We start from the raw sequence: 21,264 nt of genomic DNA on the forward strand, positions 1-21,264 counted from the left end.
TGCTGTTGTAGCCCATCCGCCTCAAGGTTCAACATGTTGTGCATTTTGAGATGCTATTCTGCACACTACATTTGTACAGAGTGGTTATCTGAGTTACCGTAGTCTTTCTGTCAGCTCGAAACAGTCTGGCCATTCTCAACTGACCACTGGATGTTTACACTCAAGAGGCTGTTGTGCGTGAAAATTCCAGGAAATCAGCAGTTACAGAAATACTCAAACTAGCCGTCTGGTACCAACAATCATGCCACGGTCTAAATCACTGAGATCAAATTTTTTCCATATTTCGATGGTTGATGTGAACATTAACTGAAGCTCCTGACACATATATGCATGATTTTATACATTACACTGCTGCCACACGATTGGCTGATTAGATAATTGCATGGGTCAGGGTTGTAGCAGAGATGAGGACCCAAATGCAGAGATGAAAAACCAAAATACTTTAATTTACAATAAACCAAAAATAAAACTCCCACGAGGGGGAAACCAACAAAAACTATCCCATAGGGGAAACAGGGGAATCCAGGCTGGGGCAGAGGAAAACAGGACCGACTGGACCAGGAACCAGGTTGGGGATCAGGATCAACAGGAACACTATAAAAGACATACAGGACAGACTAGAGAACAAGATGAACTGGCATTGGACAGCACACACAAGGAGACTAAAATAGGGAGAGAAATAAAGTGGGTTAATAAAGGGCAGGTGTTACTAATGAAACAATAATCATAAACAAGGAAGCGGGGTGTGAAGCAAGACAGAGAACCACGCGGCGATACAGAAACAATAACAAAGCTGCATGTTTTCACAAGAAGGCAAAACATCCAATTGGCATGAGCGCACATCGCCAAGACAATGAGGCGATATACACTCATGCCAATCAACAAACAAGATGAGAGAAGACACTTGTGTGAGAGCTCGGCCACACACACACCCAACACCTTACCGAAGTGACCGAACCTCAGCACAAACATGAAGACAACCCTCGACCTGGGCACGCAGCGCAAAGCGAGCGCAATGCGCGTCCACGGACACGAGAGACAGACACAAAGACCAACATAGATTATTGATGCGAGTGCATGCAGCCAAGATGACACAAGCGTGGTGCACCCACGTCAATAACACACAGACCGGAACTGAACTAGACAGGAAGTCAGGACCCAGACACCATACTCCAGACAAGAAACACATTAGACAGAAGAGCGCGCGGCAGAGAATAAAACAGAGACCGTGCGCTCACACAAATACAGACATGGGCTGATAATGCCACGGTCCTGTCAGACCAAAACCCAGACTGACAGAGAGATAGGACTGTGACAGCATGAATAAGTAGATGTACAGGTGTTCCTCAAAAAGTGGCCGGTGAGTGTAGTACATGGGACACAGTATGCAGTAAGCAGTATGCTAGTATTAATTTCCAAACAGCCTGATTCTTAAAAACCCCATATAACAAAATATGACAAGAACAATCACAGGCACAAAGTCTCTTTCATTTATACACATGGGTGCAAGGAAAATTATCAGAACAAAACAAGTTTATAGTACGGTTATGAGTTAAACTCTTGTGCAGCTGGTTGAAAGGCTGAACACAGTGATGCACTTGGTATCAAGTTAATTACACAAGGCTGTGTTTCAGATATCATTAAACTTGGCTTTGGTTGTCTGTGATTTTTAGCATTAGGTTTGGGCATAAGATGTCTTGTGCTTTGAATATCCTGGCTGGATGTATTCATTAATACATTTAAAAGAATTGTTCACCCCAAAATTTTAATTCTGTCATCACTTACTCACCCTCATGTCATTCCAAACTAGTATGTCTGTCTTTTCTCTGCGGAACACAAAAAGAGGAATTTTAAAGGATGTCCCGTTCACTGTTTTCTATAAAAATGGCGGTTGACTCACTTTAAAAAAGGACCCAGAAGTATGATAAAAGTAGTCCATGTGACTTGTGCATCATATTTCAAGTTTTCTGAAGGCATAAGATAGGTTTTAGTGTGAAACAAGCCGAAATTTGGAAACTATTCCTTTAATTGACATGGTGACACTTTGTGGTCCACAAATGGCTAAAAAGTCTTCAACATTACTGCTTAAAGAAATAGTATCAAATAGTATCAATTTAGTATTAGTAGTATTAATTTTTATTGAAAGTCATTTTACAGCAGGGGCAGCTTCCCTATGATTACTTTAATACTGAGAAAATTTACTGTATTTACACCAAAAGGCTGCAATGGGAAATCTCTAGTGAAAATATTTGAGCAAATATAGATTGTTCTTTTAAGTGTAAAATGATTTTTAATGTTGTGATATGGTGTCTGTCATTATGGAGCCCTTATCAGGTCTTTCCATCTTTGAAAAGCTGGCTTTATATGCTGTTAAAGTAGTTGAAATGCTCTCTTAAGTTTGTGACAGATGCATGAGCCCAGTACTCTTGAAGAGTAACACTACAATACATTAACCACCCAGAGAGAACAGCCATGACTTCATCTTTCACACAAATGGGTTTCTATGGCTGCCATTAGCCAAAAAATCTCAGAAACATTCAGCTGTTTCCATGGACACATTTAAAGAATAAATATAAGTGCTTTACAAACTTTTGTGCTGTGTGCTTAGACAATGGCTTGCCTGCTTACTGTAAATTCTTATTTTATTTTAATAAAATCAAAACATTTTGTATTGTTTAACAGATTTAATGGTCCAAGAAATTTCACTGACTTAGCCTAGTCTCAAAATGTTTTCATTTGGATACCTGCTGGCATGTATAAAGGTGTGTCATTTAGGGACTTTTCAGCCCCTCCTGAAACCTTTTTTGTACTTCACCCCCTATAACAGACCACTACTATGGCCATCTGCTGTTCAACCAACCCCACAGCCCTGTCTGCTCATATCATCTATAGGTGAATCAAAGATCCACATGGGCTTGAATCAAATATATACAGTATATATTTATATGCATTTCTAAACATAAGTTCGAGAGCATCTTGATCCTCTAATCCTGTCAATCGTAATTTCAAGGATATATAAGCTGCGCCTACCTCACTCCAACAAGGAGGTATCTCTCCTCCTCCCCATCTCCACTGCATTTCTATCATCTAGGTTGGCCATAACGAGTATTGCTGTCACTTTCTTACCTATCAGTATAATCTCATTGCTTAATGAACTGTACCCTGTACACTGGAGAGCTCGCTAAATCTGTTTACCATTATGCCAAGGAGTATATGAGCCAGCAAACTTGTGGAAAAACAACAACAACAAAAATTGTATACTATATATATATTGTATACTATATATACTGTATGTAAATTATTGTATACTAAATATATATTGTATACTATAAACTTTTGTAACACTTGACTGAAATGTACAATATTTTATATACAGTTGTGCTCAAAAGTTTGCATACCCTTGGAGAATTGGTAATATATGTACCATTTTTAAAGAAAACATGAATGAGCAGGCAAAACACATTTTTTTTTATTTCTTATGGGATTCATATTCAACTGTAGGTTATAACAGAATGGCACAAACATAAAACAAAACATGGCAACAAAGAAAAAAATAAAATGACCCCTGTTAAAAAGTCTGCATACCCTTAGTTCTTAATACTGTGTATTGCCCCCTTTAGCATCAATGACAGCGTGCAGTCTTTTGTTATAGTTGTCTTTGAGGCCCCAAATTCTTGCAGGTGGTATAGCTGCCCATTTGTCTTGGCAAAATGCCTCCAGGTCATGCAAAGTCTTTGGTTGTCTTGCATGAACCGCACTTTTGAAATCTCCCCAGAGTGACTCGATGATATTAAGGTCAGGAGACTGGGATGGTCACTCCAGAACCTTCACCTTTTTCTGCTGTAACTATTGGAGGGTCAACTTGGCCTTGTGCTTAGGGTCATTATCGTGCTGGAAAGTCCAAGAGCGTCCCATGCGCAACTTTCGTGCAGAAGAATGCAAATTGTCTGCCAGTATTTTCTGATAACATGCTGCATTTATCTTGCCATCAATTTTCACAAGATTACCCATGCCTTTAGAGCTCACACACCCCCAAAACATCAGTGAGCCACCACCATGCTTCACAGTGGGGATGGTATTCTTTTCATTATAGGACTTGTTGACCACTCTCCAAACATAACGCTTATGGTTGTGACCATAAAGCTCTATTTTGGTCTCGTCACTCCAAATTACGTGTGCCAGTAGCTGTGAGGCGTGTCAAGGTGTTGTCGGGAATATTGTAACCGTGCTTTTTTTGTGGCATTGGCGCAGTAAAGGCTTCTTTCTGTCAACTCGACCATGCAGCTCATTTTTGTTCAAGTATTGTCGTATTGTGCTCCTTGAAACAACCACACCATCTTTTTCCAGAGCAGCTTGTATTTCTCCTGAGGTTACCTGTTGTTTTTTCTTTGTATCCCGAACAATTCTTCTGGCAGTTGTGGCTGAAATCTTTATTGGTCTACCTGACCTTGGCTTGGTATCAAGAGATCCCCGAATTTTCCACTTCTTAATAAGTGATTGAACAGTACTGACTGGCATTTTCAAGGCTTTGGATATCTTTTTATATCCTTTTCCATCTTTATAAAGTTTCATTACCTTGTTACGCAAGTCTTTTGACAGTTCTTTTCTGGCTCAGTATTTAGCCTGCTCAGTGCATCCACATGAGAGCTAACAAACTCATTGACTATTTATACACAGACACTAATTGCAATTTAAAAAGCCACAGGTGTGGGAAATTAACCTTTAATTGCCATTTAAACCTGTGTGTGTGTGTCACCTTGTGTGTCTGTAACAAGGCCAAACATTCAAGGGTATGTAAACTTTTGATCAGGGCCATTTGGGTGATTTCTGTTATCATTATGATTTAAAAAGGAGCCAAACAACTATGTGATAATAAATGGCTTCATATGATCACTATCCTTAAATAAAAGACAGCTTGTTTTTTTGCATGATCAGTCATATTTTCACAATTTTTGCCAGGGTATTCAAACCTTTGAGCACAACTGTATATATATCTATATCTATATCTATATCTATATCTACATCTATCTAACTATCTATCTATCTATCTATCTATCTATATATATATATATATATATATATATATATATATATATATATATATATATATATATGTGTAATATTGCACATCCCTTATTGAACCCTGTAAGTGTTAGAAATAGTATGAAGCTTGACTAATGATTTACATTAAACATAAACACTGACACAATGAATCACCCAAAACTAATTACGACACCTCTCAGTCATGCTATCACACAATACCCAGGTGGCTGGCCTGGCACTTCATGGATGTCTGCTTTTAATTTCTCATAATCCTTAGAGTGAGAGTCAGGAAACAGCTAAGATGCAGCCCACCCATTGTGTTTCAGTAATAGTTTCTGTTGCCAAATTATCATATAATTTAGACCTTCCCTTTGGCCTCCAGGTAAATTTGCTGGTTGAAGACACAATTGTGTTCATGAAATTGAATTGTGACTAATTTCATTTTAGGCTTAATTTATGAAATGTTTAAATGCAAATAATATCTCCAGTTATTGAAGAACACTAATATGAAATATCACAGCGAGCTACTGGGTACCATGTTTTCTGCTTTGCTTTTGGATTGAAGTGAGTCTAAGCATCTCTCAAACTAAACACAGGAATTTTTATAGTGCCACAGAGACACAGTGTTTACAGTTTTCGAGAAAATTTTCCTATGCATGGCTTACTTATATTTGTTTCTGCATATTAAGCTGGGATAAATTAATTTTGTAATTTTTTTGTTTTGAGTCACTAAAAAGAACCGACTCATAACAGTCATTTGTTTGGGAAATGCATTAAAAGTGGTTGCGCTGTGTAAATCTTTATGACTCTATATGTGATTTACTGTTAGAATTGTTACAGTATGTAGTTCAGCTAAATTAATAGGTAGGTAGATTATGTGTTGTACATATACTGTATGTGATGAATTCCATTCTAAACTCTTTTTTTGCATAAAACCTTCATTATTGAATGTCATACTTCCAAATTTTTCTCATTAACATATTTTATTCAATATATTAATATGTCTCTCTCTCTCTCTCTCTCTCTCTCTTTATGCACAGTGCTGGATATGATGCTGTTCTGGACAGAAATGTGGCCATTAAGAAACTCAGCAGACCCTTTCAGAACCAGACTCACGCCAAGAGAGCATACAGGGAGCTAGTGCTTATGAAATGTGTCAATCACAAAAATGTGAGTGCCAAATTGCAATATCAAAGTCATTGTATTTAAATTATTTTTTTTTTTTGTTGTTTTTTTTCAAAACATTATTTCTTATGCCCATCGTATCTGACCAATAAGAGACAACCTTGTGGCCAAAACCCTGCCCAATTTCACCAACCCCTGTGTCATGCTATTTGTGATTCTACCGGTTTATTTCTAAGCCTCCTAGATTAATTTCCCTTGAAAATACCTATATATAGTACCATTGTAATTGGACAATTAGTATATGTCAGAATGCAAATTTAATGACAAGATAACAATGGATTTCAGTCATATTAATATTTCAAAACAGTTAAGCAAATGTGTAGCTTTGATTCAGCTATAGACACTAAGATGACAACCATGCTGTTAGGGAAGATACAATGTACGTCACAGCTGTGGAGAAGTGTGGAGACTAAAGCATAACCAGCACTCACAGAGAGAAGAAGAGAGAGAGAGAGAGAAAGAGAGATATTTGAGAAGACTGCTGTTGGATGATTAATGACAAATGAAGAAAGAGAGGCAGTGGAAACCTCTTTCTCTCTCTCTGAGTGTCTGAGACTCGGGTTATAAAGGACAGCTGGGATGTGACAGAAATATAAATGTTGTTCATCTATCATGTTCGTCTCTTTTATGGATCTCTCAGTCTCTTTTTTTATGGAAAATAACAGTGGGTAGAGTTTACCTACATGTGATTGTAAATCAGTAATTAATGATCAAATAAAGATATAGCATTACAGTACAATTGTATGACTTAATAAACTCCTTTTTTCCCCTCCAGATCATCAGTTTATTAAATGTCTTCACACCACAGAAGTCTTTAGAGGAATTCCAAGATGTGTAAGTAACAATAGGGAACTTTACAGACAGAAATGCAACTGATTATGTGTTAATGACGTGACTCATTTTCTGTCCAGATATTTTGAGTTTTTCATGAAAAACTTTTTCATAAAAATGCAATTTACACAAAACAGTTACTTGAATACACATTTACTGTATAATAAAATTATGAACATGTTTTTTTCTGGGAGTTAGAGTCAAAAATGTCAAAGTGGTGTAACTGTCTTTTTTGTACAAAATGCTCTAAATGTTTTTTTGTTTTTTTTTTAAACATGAATGAAATTAACATGGACACAAATATTACATTTATACAAACTTGATACCTATGGTTTTTTTTATTTTTTTTTTTATCATCTCGGACAAACTTATTTATAATGTTAAAACTGCAGTATTTAATTTCTGTGCCACTGTAGCTTCATCAAGCAAAATTGCAAAAATGATGTCTGTGTTTAGACAAGTTTTAGACACTTCACCCATCTGCCATTTTTCAGCAAACATAGTCCCACCCTGAATTCACACCTTTGGTTGAGCCAATGTTGCTCAGCAGACAAATAGATTGCAATTGTGTTTGGTAGAAATTACTAACGCTAATGAAACTACAGTAAGCTCTAAATATGTCCACAAAATGTGAAAAGTTTACAGCTAATAGTAAAGCAACAGTTATAAAACGGATAGTTCACATAGTTTGCATATTTTTTCATAGTTAATCATGACTGATCCTAGATTTTGAAAGTGCTGACATTTGACTCTTTATATACTTATTTTCCTGTTAAAATGCACTTATTTCCTTCTTAGGAAAGAAAAGAAAAAAATATGTAACAATATAATGCTTTATTAACATTTTACAAACAAAGCCTCCATAGTATAAAGATAGAAATGCACTAAAATATCACCAATTCAAGTAACATTAATTGTTTCGCAAAGTCAAAGTCGGAGGTTGACTAATTGAAAGAACCAGTTCATTGCAATGCGCATGAAATCTCTTAAACTCATCTTCCATAGACTGTGGCTATCCGCTTTGCTACAGCAATCGTGCAGCTACATTAATGATTCGCTTCAGGGCATCAAGGCCAGCGTCAAGCACTGCTTTGAACGCCACATGAAAAGCACTTGCAGACAAAAACTTCTCATTCTGTGTTTTGGTGAGAGTTAAGACTTGACGTGCATCTGTGGTAATTAAAATATGCCTTATAGAGGGTGCAATGTACTTGGTTTCTGTCAAAAGTCCATCTGGGCTTGTTTTGTTCAACAAATAGTGTTAAGAGGTCCTTTTCCCATCATTTTATCACTGACATGGCTGTTGTGGATGTTTGTGGTGTGTGCGTTCGTGTAATGATTCCAAGTGGACACAGCAAAGTTTTCCTCCCTACTCCAACCAGTGTTTATGCTGGTTTATGCTTTGTTAACGGTAAATGCTTTAATCGAACTTAAGAAAAATGAACGCGTTTTTAAATAATCGCATGCGTTAACGTGTTAACTTTGACAGCACTAATATGAAATTACATAAGAAATATGTGAAATTATATGTTAAATATAAATGTTTTCAGTGATTAAACAGTGAATAAACTAAACTACTTACCTAAAACAATAAAGATAATATCTGAAAGAGAAGACATTTATTGTTGAACAGTGCCTGCATTTGAATAAGCATTATTAATAATGTAAATGTTGTTGAAAAATTATATGTAATAACTTTATAAACATGTTTTGAAAAATAATGCATAGTCTGCTTGAGTAGGCTGATTTATGATATATTAAGTTAATTACTGCATATCATGTGTGAGCATACACAGAGTACTAAAACAAATGCTGAAATGTTGCAGGGGGGTGGTGGGGGGGGGGGGGTGATCTATCACCTGCAGTCGTTTATGTGCGTGCTCTTTTGTTGGTCCCAGACGTTTGAATCCAGTGCTGCAAATGGCTTAATTTATTCTTCTCGTTGTTTGGACTTAATCTAGAGCAGGATCAATACTTTGACCATGAAATGTCTGCTCGCTCAAAGCCAGATTATTTGTAGCTCTGTTTGGATGGATAAAATGTTTTCTGAGTTCATTCAATTTAAATGATTTAAAATCAACGCACAATCTTCAGATTTTGGCTAGAACCAATCATAGTGAGTGTAAACTGCCTTTAAATTATGGTTTTGCCATGTTACAACTTATGTCAACATTTGGGAGATTTGGGTTCGAATCTGGTCACGACTATTCCTGATACATTTCCCCTCTCTCTCCCCAATAATTTTCTATTTCCTCTCTACTGTCTATAAAAGTGGTAAAATAAGTACTTTTTGTGTATTGTAAAGATGTTTTTTAAGTGTATCTTTAAATGATTGGTTGAGGCTCAGCTCTCTGTTGTACAATTTTATAAATCGAAAAAAAAAAATTGCATATGCGACATTTGATCCATAAACTGCATGGCCATAGCCTGTGAGCTCTCAAGAGCACAACATTGTCTGTAAATATCATCAGCGACTTGCTGACTGTCATCAATGGGCAAGTATTTTCTCAGCTTAAGAGGTTGTAAAGATCCACATCGATCCGAAGTGGCCTCTTTTGTACATTACGAAGGAATGAATAAAGCCATGCCATTGAAAAATGACAGGAATCAAAGGGACAGAGATACTGACAGTCACAGCTACCAGACAACAGAGCATCAGTTTATCCTGTGAAATAATGAGTTGTAAACTTTGATTATTGCATTAAAGCTTTATAACAGAATAGTCACATTCTCTCTCTGCCAGTTACCTGGTGATGGAGCTGATGGATGCAAACCTCTGCCAGGTGATTCAGATGGAACTGGATCATGAGAGGATGTCCTACCTGCTCTATCAGATGTTATGTGGAATCAAACACCTGCACTCAGCCGGCATTATCCACAGGGTAAGAAACATCTGTACAACATCTGTATAATGTGTTTTTGTGTCCGTCTTTTGTAAACATTCGATAAACGAACATCTTTGACCATTGCAATGCATTTCGCTGTGTTTTCAGCATCTTGTGCAGGAGTGCCACAATTTTTAGAAGGTATATCAAGTTAAAATTAACTTCAGCTGTTAAAAATACGTTTAGCAGTGGCGTGCACAAAAGGGGAACAGCAGGGGCACAAACTAGTTCACAAATCTGAAGATGCCCTTCTGGTCATGCAAGGGGGACATTTTAATAATAAACATACAATGATTAAATAAAACAAAATTAAAATCTCTTAATAATCTCACAATAATAGTAATAATGTATCAATGTGAGATTTCCTTGTAAATCGTGGAAGCATTTAAGAAAATTAGTCAGAGGTGCCTTTAACAGCGCACACTACAGCAGAGCGAATTTCAATCGAAAGTGATGATCCCTATGCCCTACTCACTCCGAATGGCTGAGCCTTTGAAGCAGGAACTCTAAAAGGATAATGCCCCCATTACTGTGTGAATGTACCCTTCACTAACAGTCTTGTGGGAGGGCCCTTCATTTTCTTACTTTCGTTTGGAACAACCCTTTGATCGGCATTCCCTTTCCACAGTGCCCTTCAAGGGTGCAAAAATGCCGTTGGGAATTCGCCTCCGGGATCATTGGAGTGCCATTGCCTCAGACAAGTAGCAGGTCAGAGAAAAAGTCCATGTAGAGTAAAAATTTATAATACACGATTGCTACCGCATTTCCGACATTGCACACATTCTGATTAAACAGGAAAAAGAAAAAGATTAGCACTATGAAGCACTGTGATGTTAAAAGGGTAATACCCAAGGAGCTCTAAAATACCAGAAATACCGTGGTACTGAATGATTATTCTATTCATATTTCATGATATTTTCATGGTACTCCAAGGTACTTCAAAAAATACAATGGTTTTACAATAGCACATTTAAAAAACATGGCATTACCATGGACCATGTCTAAAAAAAATTGTAATAGCACTGTACTTTTTGTGAGAGAAAATAACAGAATAGGCTAGTATTTGTGATGAAGGAAATAATGGAAAAATTTGAATATGTATATAATTAAATAAAATGCTTAAAAGCAAAGAAATAAGTATATACTATACAGTATAATAAGTACTACTCATTCAAAAAAATATCAGTGCCCTTTTTTATCCTTCCTCCCTGCTGAGGTCTGTGCATGCCACTGGCGTCTCGAGACACCTAGATTCTGTTCAATTCATTGTGTTGCGTCTAGCTTTTTTTAGCACCAGAACATGTTTGGTCTGAATGGCCCCTAAATGAGCTGATCTTGGCCAGAATAAGTTGCAGATTGGAGCAGATTGGCCCAGACTTTATGCTGATAGTTAAATGTGTGAAAAAAAAAAAAGATATGCAGATTACCGTTTGTCAGACGGTCTCTTCCTGTTCAAGGGGCCATTCACACCGAATGCATTTTTTATCTACCCGCATGTTTCTATGTAAACATGCGCTAGATGGACGTTTTTGACCATTGCACGACATCCCGCTGTGTTAACAGCGTCTTGTGCTGCATTTTTTAGACGGCATTTTAAAAATAACTTTTAACTGTTAGAAATGTCTCGAGACACATGCTTTCTGTTCTATTTGGTGTGCTGCGTCTATCTTTTTTTTAACGCTAGAACACATTTAGTCTGAACTTAGTCGCTCTCTTAGTGGCCTTGGACAGAATAAGCTACAAATTGGCCCAGACCTTATGATGACAGTTAAAAGTGTGGCTCTGTGATACTTCACTTAATTAATCACAAAACTGCAATCTCACATCAAAATATTTGATAATAAGTTAAATTAATAAATCTCACCATGACCCCGATTTCCCTTTAAGGATCTGAAACCTAGCAATATCGTGGTGAAATCTGACTGTACGTTGAAGATCTTGGACTTTGGGCTGGCGAGGACCGCTGGCACTAGCTTTATGATGACGCCCTACGTCGTAACGCGGTACTACAGGGCTCCAGAGGTCATCCTGGGCATGGGATACAAAGAGAACGGTAAACCAATCACAAGCTTGCATATAAACTGAAAAACAAATTTTTTTTTGTTATTTAACTGAGATCAATTCTTATCTCTCAGATTTGGGGTTTTAAAGACTCCATGAATTCAAAATGCGAGTTTGTGGCTTCTAGGGCATTTTGTTAGCTTTGAGGTCATCTATATGCCAGTGTACTTTTAAAAGCTGACAAAACAAACCTTTACAAGATTTGCATAATTTTAGTTTTTAGGGAAAATAGTATGTATGTTTGTCCTACAAAATGTTCTCTAGAATGAGATTGTCCCTCTCCTAATACCACTAGTGAATGACTAGCAACTGACTAGCAAGAGCAAGAAGCAAAACAGTGGTTTTACGGGCTTTGACATAAAGTAAAGACTATTAGCTGAAAACGGAGAAGCCCTTCAATATTCTCCTACACACAACATTTCAATAGGAACTATGTCAACACAGGAAATAAAATGAATAATTAATGACAAAATGTCTGCTTTGTTGATACTGCAAAGAGTGTGTTATAATGGAAAAGCCAAATTTAGTCAAATAAATGGTAGGTTTTCAGGTTTGAGGACTTAGCAATCACTTCACTTCTTAGATTTCATGATAATATGCTCTTAATTTGCTAAAATACTAACAGCGACCACTGCTTAACAATCCAAATGACTTCTATTAATACACTAAGGGCCAAAGTCTTAGTGTTTATATGAGAGTTTGAGAGAGACAGAGAGGTCAGTCTATGGATTTCCTGTCACAAACTATCCTCCCTGAGGTCTGTCCCCATGCTCGGACTTTGATCTAAACAGTTGCGGAATAATCGTTTGCCTAATTATATCTGTGGCAGATACCGCAGATATAATTAGCAGGAGTGACACAACAGACATAGACCTCTCCAACTCTCTTTCTCTCTCCATCGCTAACGATGTATTTGTGCTAATGCTAGCCCCTCTTTTTCTTTTCTTCGCTCTCTCACTCTCCCCTGCTTCTGTGCCTGCAGTGGATATTTGGTCAGTTGGTTGCATCATGGGAGAAATGGTGCGCCACAAAATCCTTTTCCCCGGCAGGGATTGTATCCTTCATAAATGAAGATTTATTAGCCAATAAGAAATTAGCATTAATTATAGTTGATGTGAGACCAGACTGGACCAGTATTCATCTCCCTTACAAAAAATCTAAACTAGCTGCAAACTTGCTGCAAATTTGCTGCTCGTTATTTTCACATGCAAATGAGCTTGTGATGCAATGCAAATGTTTGCCAGAAGTTTGCAGCACTTCACTAGTAGTGGTGAACCTCCGGCAAACCTTTGGCAACAATGTAAAATTTGCCGCAAAGCTCATTTGCTTGTGAAAATTATCTGTGGTGAATTTGCGGCAAGTTTGCAGCAAATTTGCAGTGAACTCTCAATTTTTGTAAGGGCAGTTCAGGCTAAAGACCTAATTACTAAGGCTGTAGTTCCTCTAACCTGCCATATTTTTACAACACTTCTAATATTATATCTATCTCTACCACATTTGTATCACTATGCCTCGCACACAAACACACTTTTATTCAGTTTATAGCAGCACTGAAGACTTTTAATGTGCAGACACTTTACTGGCTCCAACATTTCGTTTTGTGTATTATATTTTGCTTTGAAGATGCTAAGTCTCTTTTTCTCACTGTCTCAACCAGTGTTGGGGAATAACTAATTAAAAGGAGTGACGCTACTAATTTAACACATTTTTCAATAACATGACAGTAGTTTAGCTATTTTTACAATAGTGTAGCTTGTAACAAGAAACTGTTTCCAACGACTAGCAGTGCAGCTTCACAAAATGCTACATTTATCTCGTTGTATTGCAAATGCATCAATGGAGCGGAGGGAGTAATCAAATGCGCTCACCTAAATCGTTCTCTCATTCTCATATGTAGCGCTAAAAAATCCAGTTCATTTATAATTTAAACTTGAGCCCCAGTGCAGCCTTAAATGTACTTTGCATTCTTTTTAAAGTGAAATATTTAGTTATTTGCTGATGTTTTTCACTATATTTCTACTCAGTTATATACAGTATATAGTAGCAATATATAGTACATAGTATATATATTTATAGTAGCAAACTGCTTTTTCTGTGGTTAAACTACTTTAAAGTAATCATGACATGCCTTTTTATTATTATTTAAAAATGTTCCTTAAGGTTCACTTATAATATTAGTAAAGATTTTTACACAAAAAACAGTCATATATTTGTAAAAAATATATATAATTTTCCACCCTCATTCTGACCCTCTGTTGGAATGCTCGGTTCTGGTGCTGTTTCTCCTTTAAGACTTGACAGTACACGCTCATTGCCCATGTTATGATTGGTTCTCTGCTCTGCTCTCTCCTTGCCATCTCACTGCTCACCAGCACTGGGCGGGCTTGCGGAAGTGATAAGGTAAAGTAGTTGTTGATGTGTTGTTATGGAGGCGTTGCGATGCAAATGTCTATCACAGTGTGACATCACAATGTGGAGAAAGTAGAGAACTCTTACGAAAATCGAGAGTTCATGGCAAATTTGAAAATTTGCTGCAAATTTGCGGCAAGTTTGCGGCTAGTTTAGATTTTTTGTAAGGGAACGAGTCGTTCTGGCAGCTTTGTTTCAACAAATGCTCTATTTGAAGTGAGGAGGAAGTTTTGAGTTCTGAAACTTACAGTATGTTTTCATAGTACAATGACCTCTTATATGTCAAAATATCAAGGACAATTTTATTTCTCAAGCTTGGGAAGATACAGTTTCAAAGTAGCTTCCCCAACACTGGTGTCTTTCTTTTGTTCTCTTTATTTATTTGTGAATATTGAAGATTTAATTTATTAGTATGTTGTAGGATCTTTGCGTATTGACATGTATATGTTTTTGGGTGGAATGTGGGGAACGTGTATCATTTCTTCACCACTGAGACTTAGTAATTTGTCAATTTAATTGGAAGAAGTTCTTACTTTGTTAGTCATTCACTTGTTCTCCTGTTACTCGTTAGATTGGTCCCCATGTGGCAAACTTGCAGTTAGTTTGTGGCAAATTTGCGGCAGTGTTCACCAGGTGTTTGCCACAGAGGTTTGCTGAAGTACTGTCGTGTCAAAATGTACTGTATGTATGACCAAAATCACGTTTCGATCAATCCTGTGAAAGGTTTTGGCTCAAATTATGCATAGATTCAGAAAAAAATAAACATTTTGACATTTGCAGCTGCGCTAAAACCATAACTTTGACCCCCAAATACAACTCTGAAGCTATTTATGTTTTAATTTTAGCATAGTCACTCTGCTTTGTCTTCATTTGTTTATTTAGCTTGTGCTATTTGGGACACTTGGATTGTCCTGAAAATGTTGTCAGAGGAATTTTCATTTAGTTTAGACAGGCATTCCAACTCTGGGTTCACATATCCTCCGTGAGCAAGGCATGTGAGCAGGGCAGTCGCGTTGGACTGTTCACATTGGCGTCTCTTCCGTGAGAAACAGCAGCGCCTCTGCACAGAAAATAAAGTTATCTGTGGTGTCCTATGCCAGATTTTTTCTTTAATAAGTTCATGATAAGCTGAGGTTATTGCTGCTTCAATGACTTCATCTTTATCAGCACACTTGTTTGTGATTGGATAATGTTGTGTCTATAGTGTACACCTATGTACACAGAATGGCAAAAGGTCCGGCAGTTTATTAATTCTTTCCTTTATGCAGTTATTTTATTGAGTTTACTTGCATACTGGCATATAAATTGTAGTGTACTATAGGTTACATATTAGGAATAATTTTGATATGCTTTTGTGTCTTTTCAATAGTCTCCTGATTATTTTAGTGTTGTACTGCACCTAAAGCCGCTGAGCTCAGCGTGAGCCGCGCGGAAAAAAAGGCTCAATCTCGAAACTATCCGCTCACTGCCGCATCTGGGATGCTTCTGGGACACGTCACCTCACGACTCAAGCTTGCAGTGTAAATGGTGTCATCTGTTAATATGGGCGCCGAAACGAAAGCGTGCCGCTAACGCCTCGTTCACGCCCCGCTCAATGAGGACGTGTGAACCCTATGTAAGGTTTATCAATTCTGAAGTGTAGAGGATACTTCAAAATCAAGATTAAAACATCAAAAAGAGAGTTTAGGATTATCAGGGCTCACAGCAGTCTTGTATCATCTGATTTTAATAGAAAGCTACTTTTTTGCGATAGAGCATGCCTTAAGCGAATAAAGCAGATCTTCACCAAATCTTTCTCTCCATTTTAGAGAGGTGGCAAAGGAAGATTTGTTATGGAGCTCCAAAAAAATTTTTTCCGAATTCCCTGAAATGGCCTTCTCGGAATAAAAAGTTGACAGTTTTCCTGAATTCTGGTTCAATATAAATCAGAATTAATTAAAGTTTGGTTTAGTCTCTGTGTACTCATTAGTAACAGGGCAAAGGGGCCAAACTATTACCCAGTTTGAAATGCTCAGCTCAACCTGTTTTCTTTTCTCCCATCCACATTTAAGATATTGATCTGTAGAGCAAGCTGGCTTATTGTTTTTTTTTTAAACTCATTAACACATGCCTAAATTAACTTCTTTGCTGTGCAGTCTCATCAATAGCTCTAGCATTGGCAACATTAAAAGGGGCTAATTTACCAAAGCCTGAAGCAAACACAAAAGCTGTTGGTTAAAGTATTTGACATACTTTGTTTTTTGGGCTTTTTAATGTAGGTACAATTTAGGCTTTGGCAAAATTTGCCCTTGATTTCTTTGTATCACATTCTGCTAACCTGTTTTAGATTCTTAACATAGATAGCACTAAGGACTGCCCTGTTTAATAATGAATTACAATTTTTAATGCATGAAGGTGAAGGATTGTATTATCTCAGTGTACCAAAGTGAGCTCATAATTGAGATTTTTTTTTTTTAAAAGGGTCTTGGGGTTTTAAAAGTGGGGAACATGTCAGGTGTTCGAAGAATTCACCATCTGCTGTCAACACTCCATGACTCACATTTTATTAGAGGCTGTCATATATGAACAGAGAGTGACATATAAGCCTAGTGAGTTGCCTACTTATATTACTTACATTTTAAGGAATCATAGGTGTGCTGCCAGCACAAATACTGTTCCTAAATGACATCAAGGCAACTCACTAGGTTTTGGAACCAAGATTTAATATTAAGGTGTACAGCATGTGTGTTCTTTAATGTGATATATGTTGCATGTGTGTGTGTGTGTGTGTGTGTGTGGTCTACAGTGGACATGTGGTCTGTAGGCTGTATCTTTGGGGAAGTTATAAGAGGGTCAGTGCTGTTTCCGGGCACAGATCGTATCCTTCCCTTCTGTTCACCCTGTCTCTCTACTCTTCTCTCATCTTTTCATTTAGCTTGAGAGATCATTCCCTCACATCCAGATCAAATAAGGCCCCTGTCATTGACTGTTTCTGATACTAACCCTAGAAAATAAACCCTATATTTAAATGTACTATAGTAACCATAGTTTCCACCAAAATATATGCGGTTACAGTTGTTGTTACTACACTAAAGCAGTGGGAACGTAGAACAGCGACCACTGTCATCATAAACATAATATAATAATATAATATAATAATAATATAATATAATATAATATAATATAATACATTGGTATTTATGTTATTTTAATACAAACCCAATTCCGAAAAAGTTGGGACAGTATGAAAAATGCTAATAAAAACAAAAATGAGTGATCTGTAAATTATAATCACCCTTTGCTATATTAAAAGCTCTACAACTACACATTATATGATGTTTTACCCTGTGAATTTCATTGTTTTTATGTACAGTAATTTCAAATCAGATGATTGCAATAGTTAGTTGAGTGTTTACCACTGTGAAACATCACCATTTCTTCTAATAACACTTATTAAGCATTTAGGCACCAAAGACACAAGTTTGTTAAGTTTAGAAAGTGGAATTTTCCCCCATTCATCCATTATGTAGCTTTAGCTGCACAATTGTACGGGGTCTTCGTTGCCGGATGGTGTGCTTAATAATGCGCCACATATTCTCAATTGGAGACAGGTCAGGACTGCAGGCAGGCCAATCTAGCACCCACATTGGAAACTGAAAATGACGGTGCTGGATGGCAGTATATATTGCTCCAAAATGTTTACAAATCTGTCTGCATTCATGGTGTTCTTACAGATGTGCAAGTTACCCATACCATGGGCACTGACACACCCCTGGCCCATACAGACACTGGCTTTTGGACCTGACGCTAATAACAGCTTAGATGGTCCTTTTCCTCTTTGACCCGGTGAACAAGACGGCTGTGTTGTTCTGTTTGAAATGTGGACTCTTTGGACCAAAAAACACAGTTCCACTGTTGTTCTTTCCATCTAAGATGAGACCGAGCCCAGAGAAGTCGGCAGCGCTTGTGGACAGTGTTGATGTAGGGCTTCTGCTTTGCATAGTAAATTCTTAACTTGCATCTGTGGATTCAGCGGCCAGTGGTGTTGTCTAACAAAGGTTTACTAAAATTATCCCAAGCCCATGTTCATGATATCCATTACAGATGAATGATGTTTTTTAAGACAGTGACATCTGGGGATCAGAGATCACACGCATTCAGAAGTGGTTTTCGTCTTGCCCTTTACTCACCAAGATTTGACCAGATTCCTTGAATCTTTTAACTATATTGTGCACTGTAGAGGGTGAAATGCCCAAAGTCCTTCCAATTTGTTTTTGGGGAACATTGTTCTCAACGTGCTGGATTATTTGCTGAAGCATCTGTTGGCAAATTGACAAGTCTTGAATGATCCTTGCTCTTGAAGGACTAGGCTGTTTTTGGAGGCTCCTTATACAGTATACAGTATTATGACACAATTTCCTCACCTGTTTAACATCTCTTGTTTCACATCGCCTTGTTATATCAACTCGTCAAATTGTTATTAGTCTTTAACTCCCCCTGTCTCAACTTTTTTGGAGAGTGTTGCAATCATCTGATTAGAAATGACTGTACATTTTCAAAAAAACAATGAAATTCACAAGGTAAAACATCATATTATTTGTAGTTGTGGTGTTTTCAATATAGCAAAGGGTGAATATAATTTAAAAATCACGTTTTTATTAGCATTTTTCATACTGTCCCAACTTTTTCGGGATTGGGGTTGTAAAAGCAAAGAACTAATAAATAGCAAATAAATAAATTATATATGACTAAATTATTAAGTACATTTTTAATAACATATAATATAAAACATGAGTATTTATCAATGTTGGGTGTAAGGCATTATTAAGTAATTCATTACTGTAATTAAAATACTTTTTCATTGAAAATTAAAGTAAGGGATTACTCTTACTTTTTCAGTTATTTAATTAAAGTTACTTCTGATGTAATTGTGTTAAATACTGTATAGACTATAGAACAATTCTATATAAAACAACAGTGAATTTAAAATCAAAATTTAATGTCTAATGTTAAAATGTATGTTTTCTAATTTAATGCAGTCCCCTTAAATTCTTTGGCCTGTTCATTAATAATTTATTTGATTTTATATGATTTATTTGAAAGAATTAAAAGAACAATTTCATGTCTATCGTTATATTTTTCATCTGGTCGAGGTTGAAGCGTTTTAGAAAGTAATTAGTAATAAGTAATGCAATTACTTTTCAGACAGAGTAATTAGAACAGTAATCTAATTACACTGTATAAAATGTACTAGTAAATAGTAGTTTGTAATGAATTACTTTTTTAGAGTAACTTACCCAACACTGGTATTTATATTATATTAGCAAAAGCAAATATAATAATATAATATAATGTAATATAATATAATATAATATAATGGCATTTCTATTATATTAATAAATAGCAAATAAATAAAAATATTAATTATTAAATGATTTATTAAATTTTTATTAAAAAATACATTAAAACAACAGATTTTGCACTTACACTGTTATTTAATAATTTATAATTTTATAATTTATAAATGTATAATTTATTATGGTTTTACAGTAGTAAAAACTGTAGTAGTATTTATTTATTTATTTATTTATTTTTTTTGCAGAAAATGTGATTACCATAACAAATTATAAAGGGAAAAACCTATGGAAAAAAGCGTGATATATATCTAATTTGCGTAACGGAACACATCAATTAATTGAGATCAGATGTCATATTTTTGTTTTGAGTTACACAAATAAAAACTAGTTTTTATTTATCTCACCATTAAATCCAAATTGGAAGTTATTTGTGGAAAGAAGCCCGCCAGGCAGCCATTAATTTTTGTTTGGCTTCCTTAAAAATGTGATGGTGAGATCGAGATACTGGGGTGTTATTGTGTTTTGGGGCCGTTCCTGTGGGATGATGTAATGTGGTTGTGTTGGCCCCGGCGCTTTGAACCAGGACCCCCCTTTGTGGGAATCAACGGAAGCCTGGGGAACAAAACCACTTATGTGACTCCCCAAGGCCAACTGGGCTACCATGACAACATCCATTCCCCCCTCTGTTGCTAGGCACCCAGAGAGACAGCTCTTAATGTCTTCACTTCAGGATCCATTCACTTTGGCCAACTCAGACCTATCTGCCATAAACCATTCCCTTAAATGGCAATAATCAAGAGTGTCGAACGGAAGTGGTCTCTTTCTCTCCATCCCTGTTCCTTCCCTTGTGGCCTAATTTCCCACTGCTACACTTCTGTGATAACGACATGATGAGAGAGAGAGAGATGTAATTTCTTAAAGGATAGTTCACTCAAAAATGAGAATTCTGTCATAATTTATTCTCCCTCATGTCATACGAAATCCGTAAGACTTTCTATCTTCTGTGGAACACAAAAGGAGATAAAAGGGAGAATGTAAGGGCCAGACAGCCTCAGTCACCATTCACTTTCACTGTATGGAAAAAAGTTGTTTATGTGCTCTACAGTCTGGTAATTGCTGGTTTGTTTGAATGACCTTGTCTGCAATCTTTGGAAACACACTGAGAGACTAGTTTGACAAAAATGTTCGGTGGTGAAATATTAATCAGACATCTCACTCTGTCTTTGTTTTTCTTGATTGTTTGTTTACAGCAATAGGCAATTTTGTGTGACATAAGATTGCATGGGACTTGTCTTTTAGCCATTTTAGATCTTTTCATGTGACATGACGACTTCAAATAGGAAGTTACTCCAGTGCACATTATATTTCTGGACCACTTCAGAAAAATGGGAACATGAGCTTGATTTATTTTAACATAAAAGATCATAAACTTAATTTTTTTAATACAAGAGACACCAAAATTTCAGTTGTAATGTGCAATTGTTACCCCAAGGATATGTTACTTGACCTAACCC

The 21,264-nt window shown here is 36.6% G+C and overlaps 1 protein-coding gene across 9 annotated transcripts in view; it reads left to right on the forward strand.

Annotated features, from left to right (window-relative positions):
• Window positions 1-21,264, forward strand: part of LOC127428642 (mitogen-activated protein kinase 10-like) — an 85,778-nt gene that overhangs the window by 34,942 nt on the left and 29,572 nt on the right. For 7 of the 9 annotated variants that reach the window (XM_051677125.1, XM_051677126.1, XM_051677127.1 and 4 more), the window contains exons 4-8: window positions 6,084-6,213; window positions 7,004-7,062; window positions 9,803-9,941; window positions 11,832-11,997; window positions 12,988-13,059. In XM_051677125.1, coding sequence (XP_051533085.1) covers window positions 6,084-6,213; window positions 7,004-7,062; window positions 9,803-9,941; window positions 11,832-11,997; window positions 12,988-13,059 — 566 coding nt within the window. Of the gene's footprint in view, window positions 1-6,083; window positions 6,214-7,003; window positions 7,063-9,802; window positions 9,942-11,831; window positions 11,998-12,987; window positions 13,060-17,199; window positions 17,272-21,264 lie in introns of all 9 variants that reach the window. The other 2 variants (XM_051677122.1, XM_051677124.1) reach the window with 1 other exon arrangement.

This window comes from Myxocyprinus asiaticus, chromosome 38 (assembly GCF_019703515.2).
Source record: "Myxocyprinus asiaticus isolate MX2 ecotype Aquarium Trade chromosome 38, UBuf_Myxa_2, whole genome shotgun sequence".
Taxonomy (NCBI): Eukaryota; Metazoa; Chordata; class Actinopteri; order Cypriniformes; family Catostomidae; genus Myxocyprinus; species Myxocyprinus asiaticus.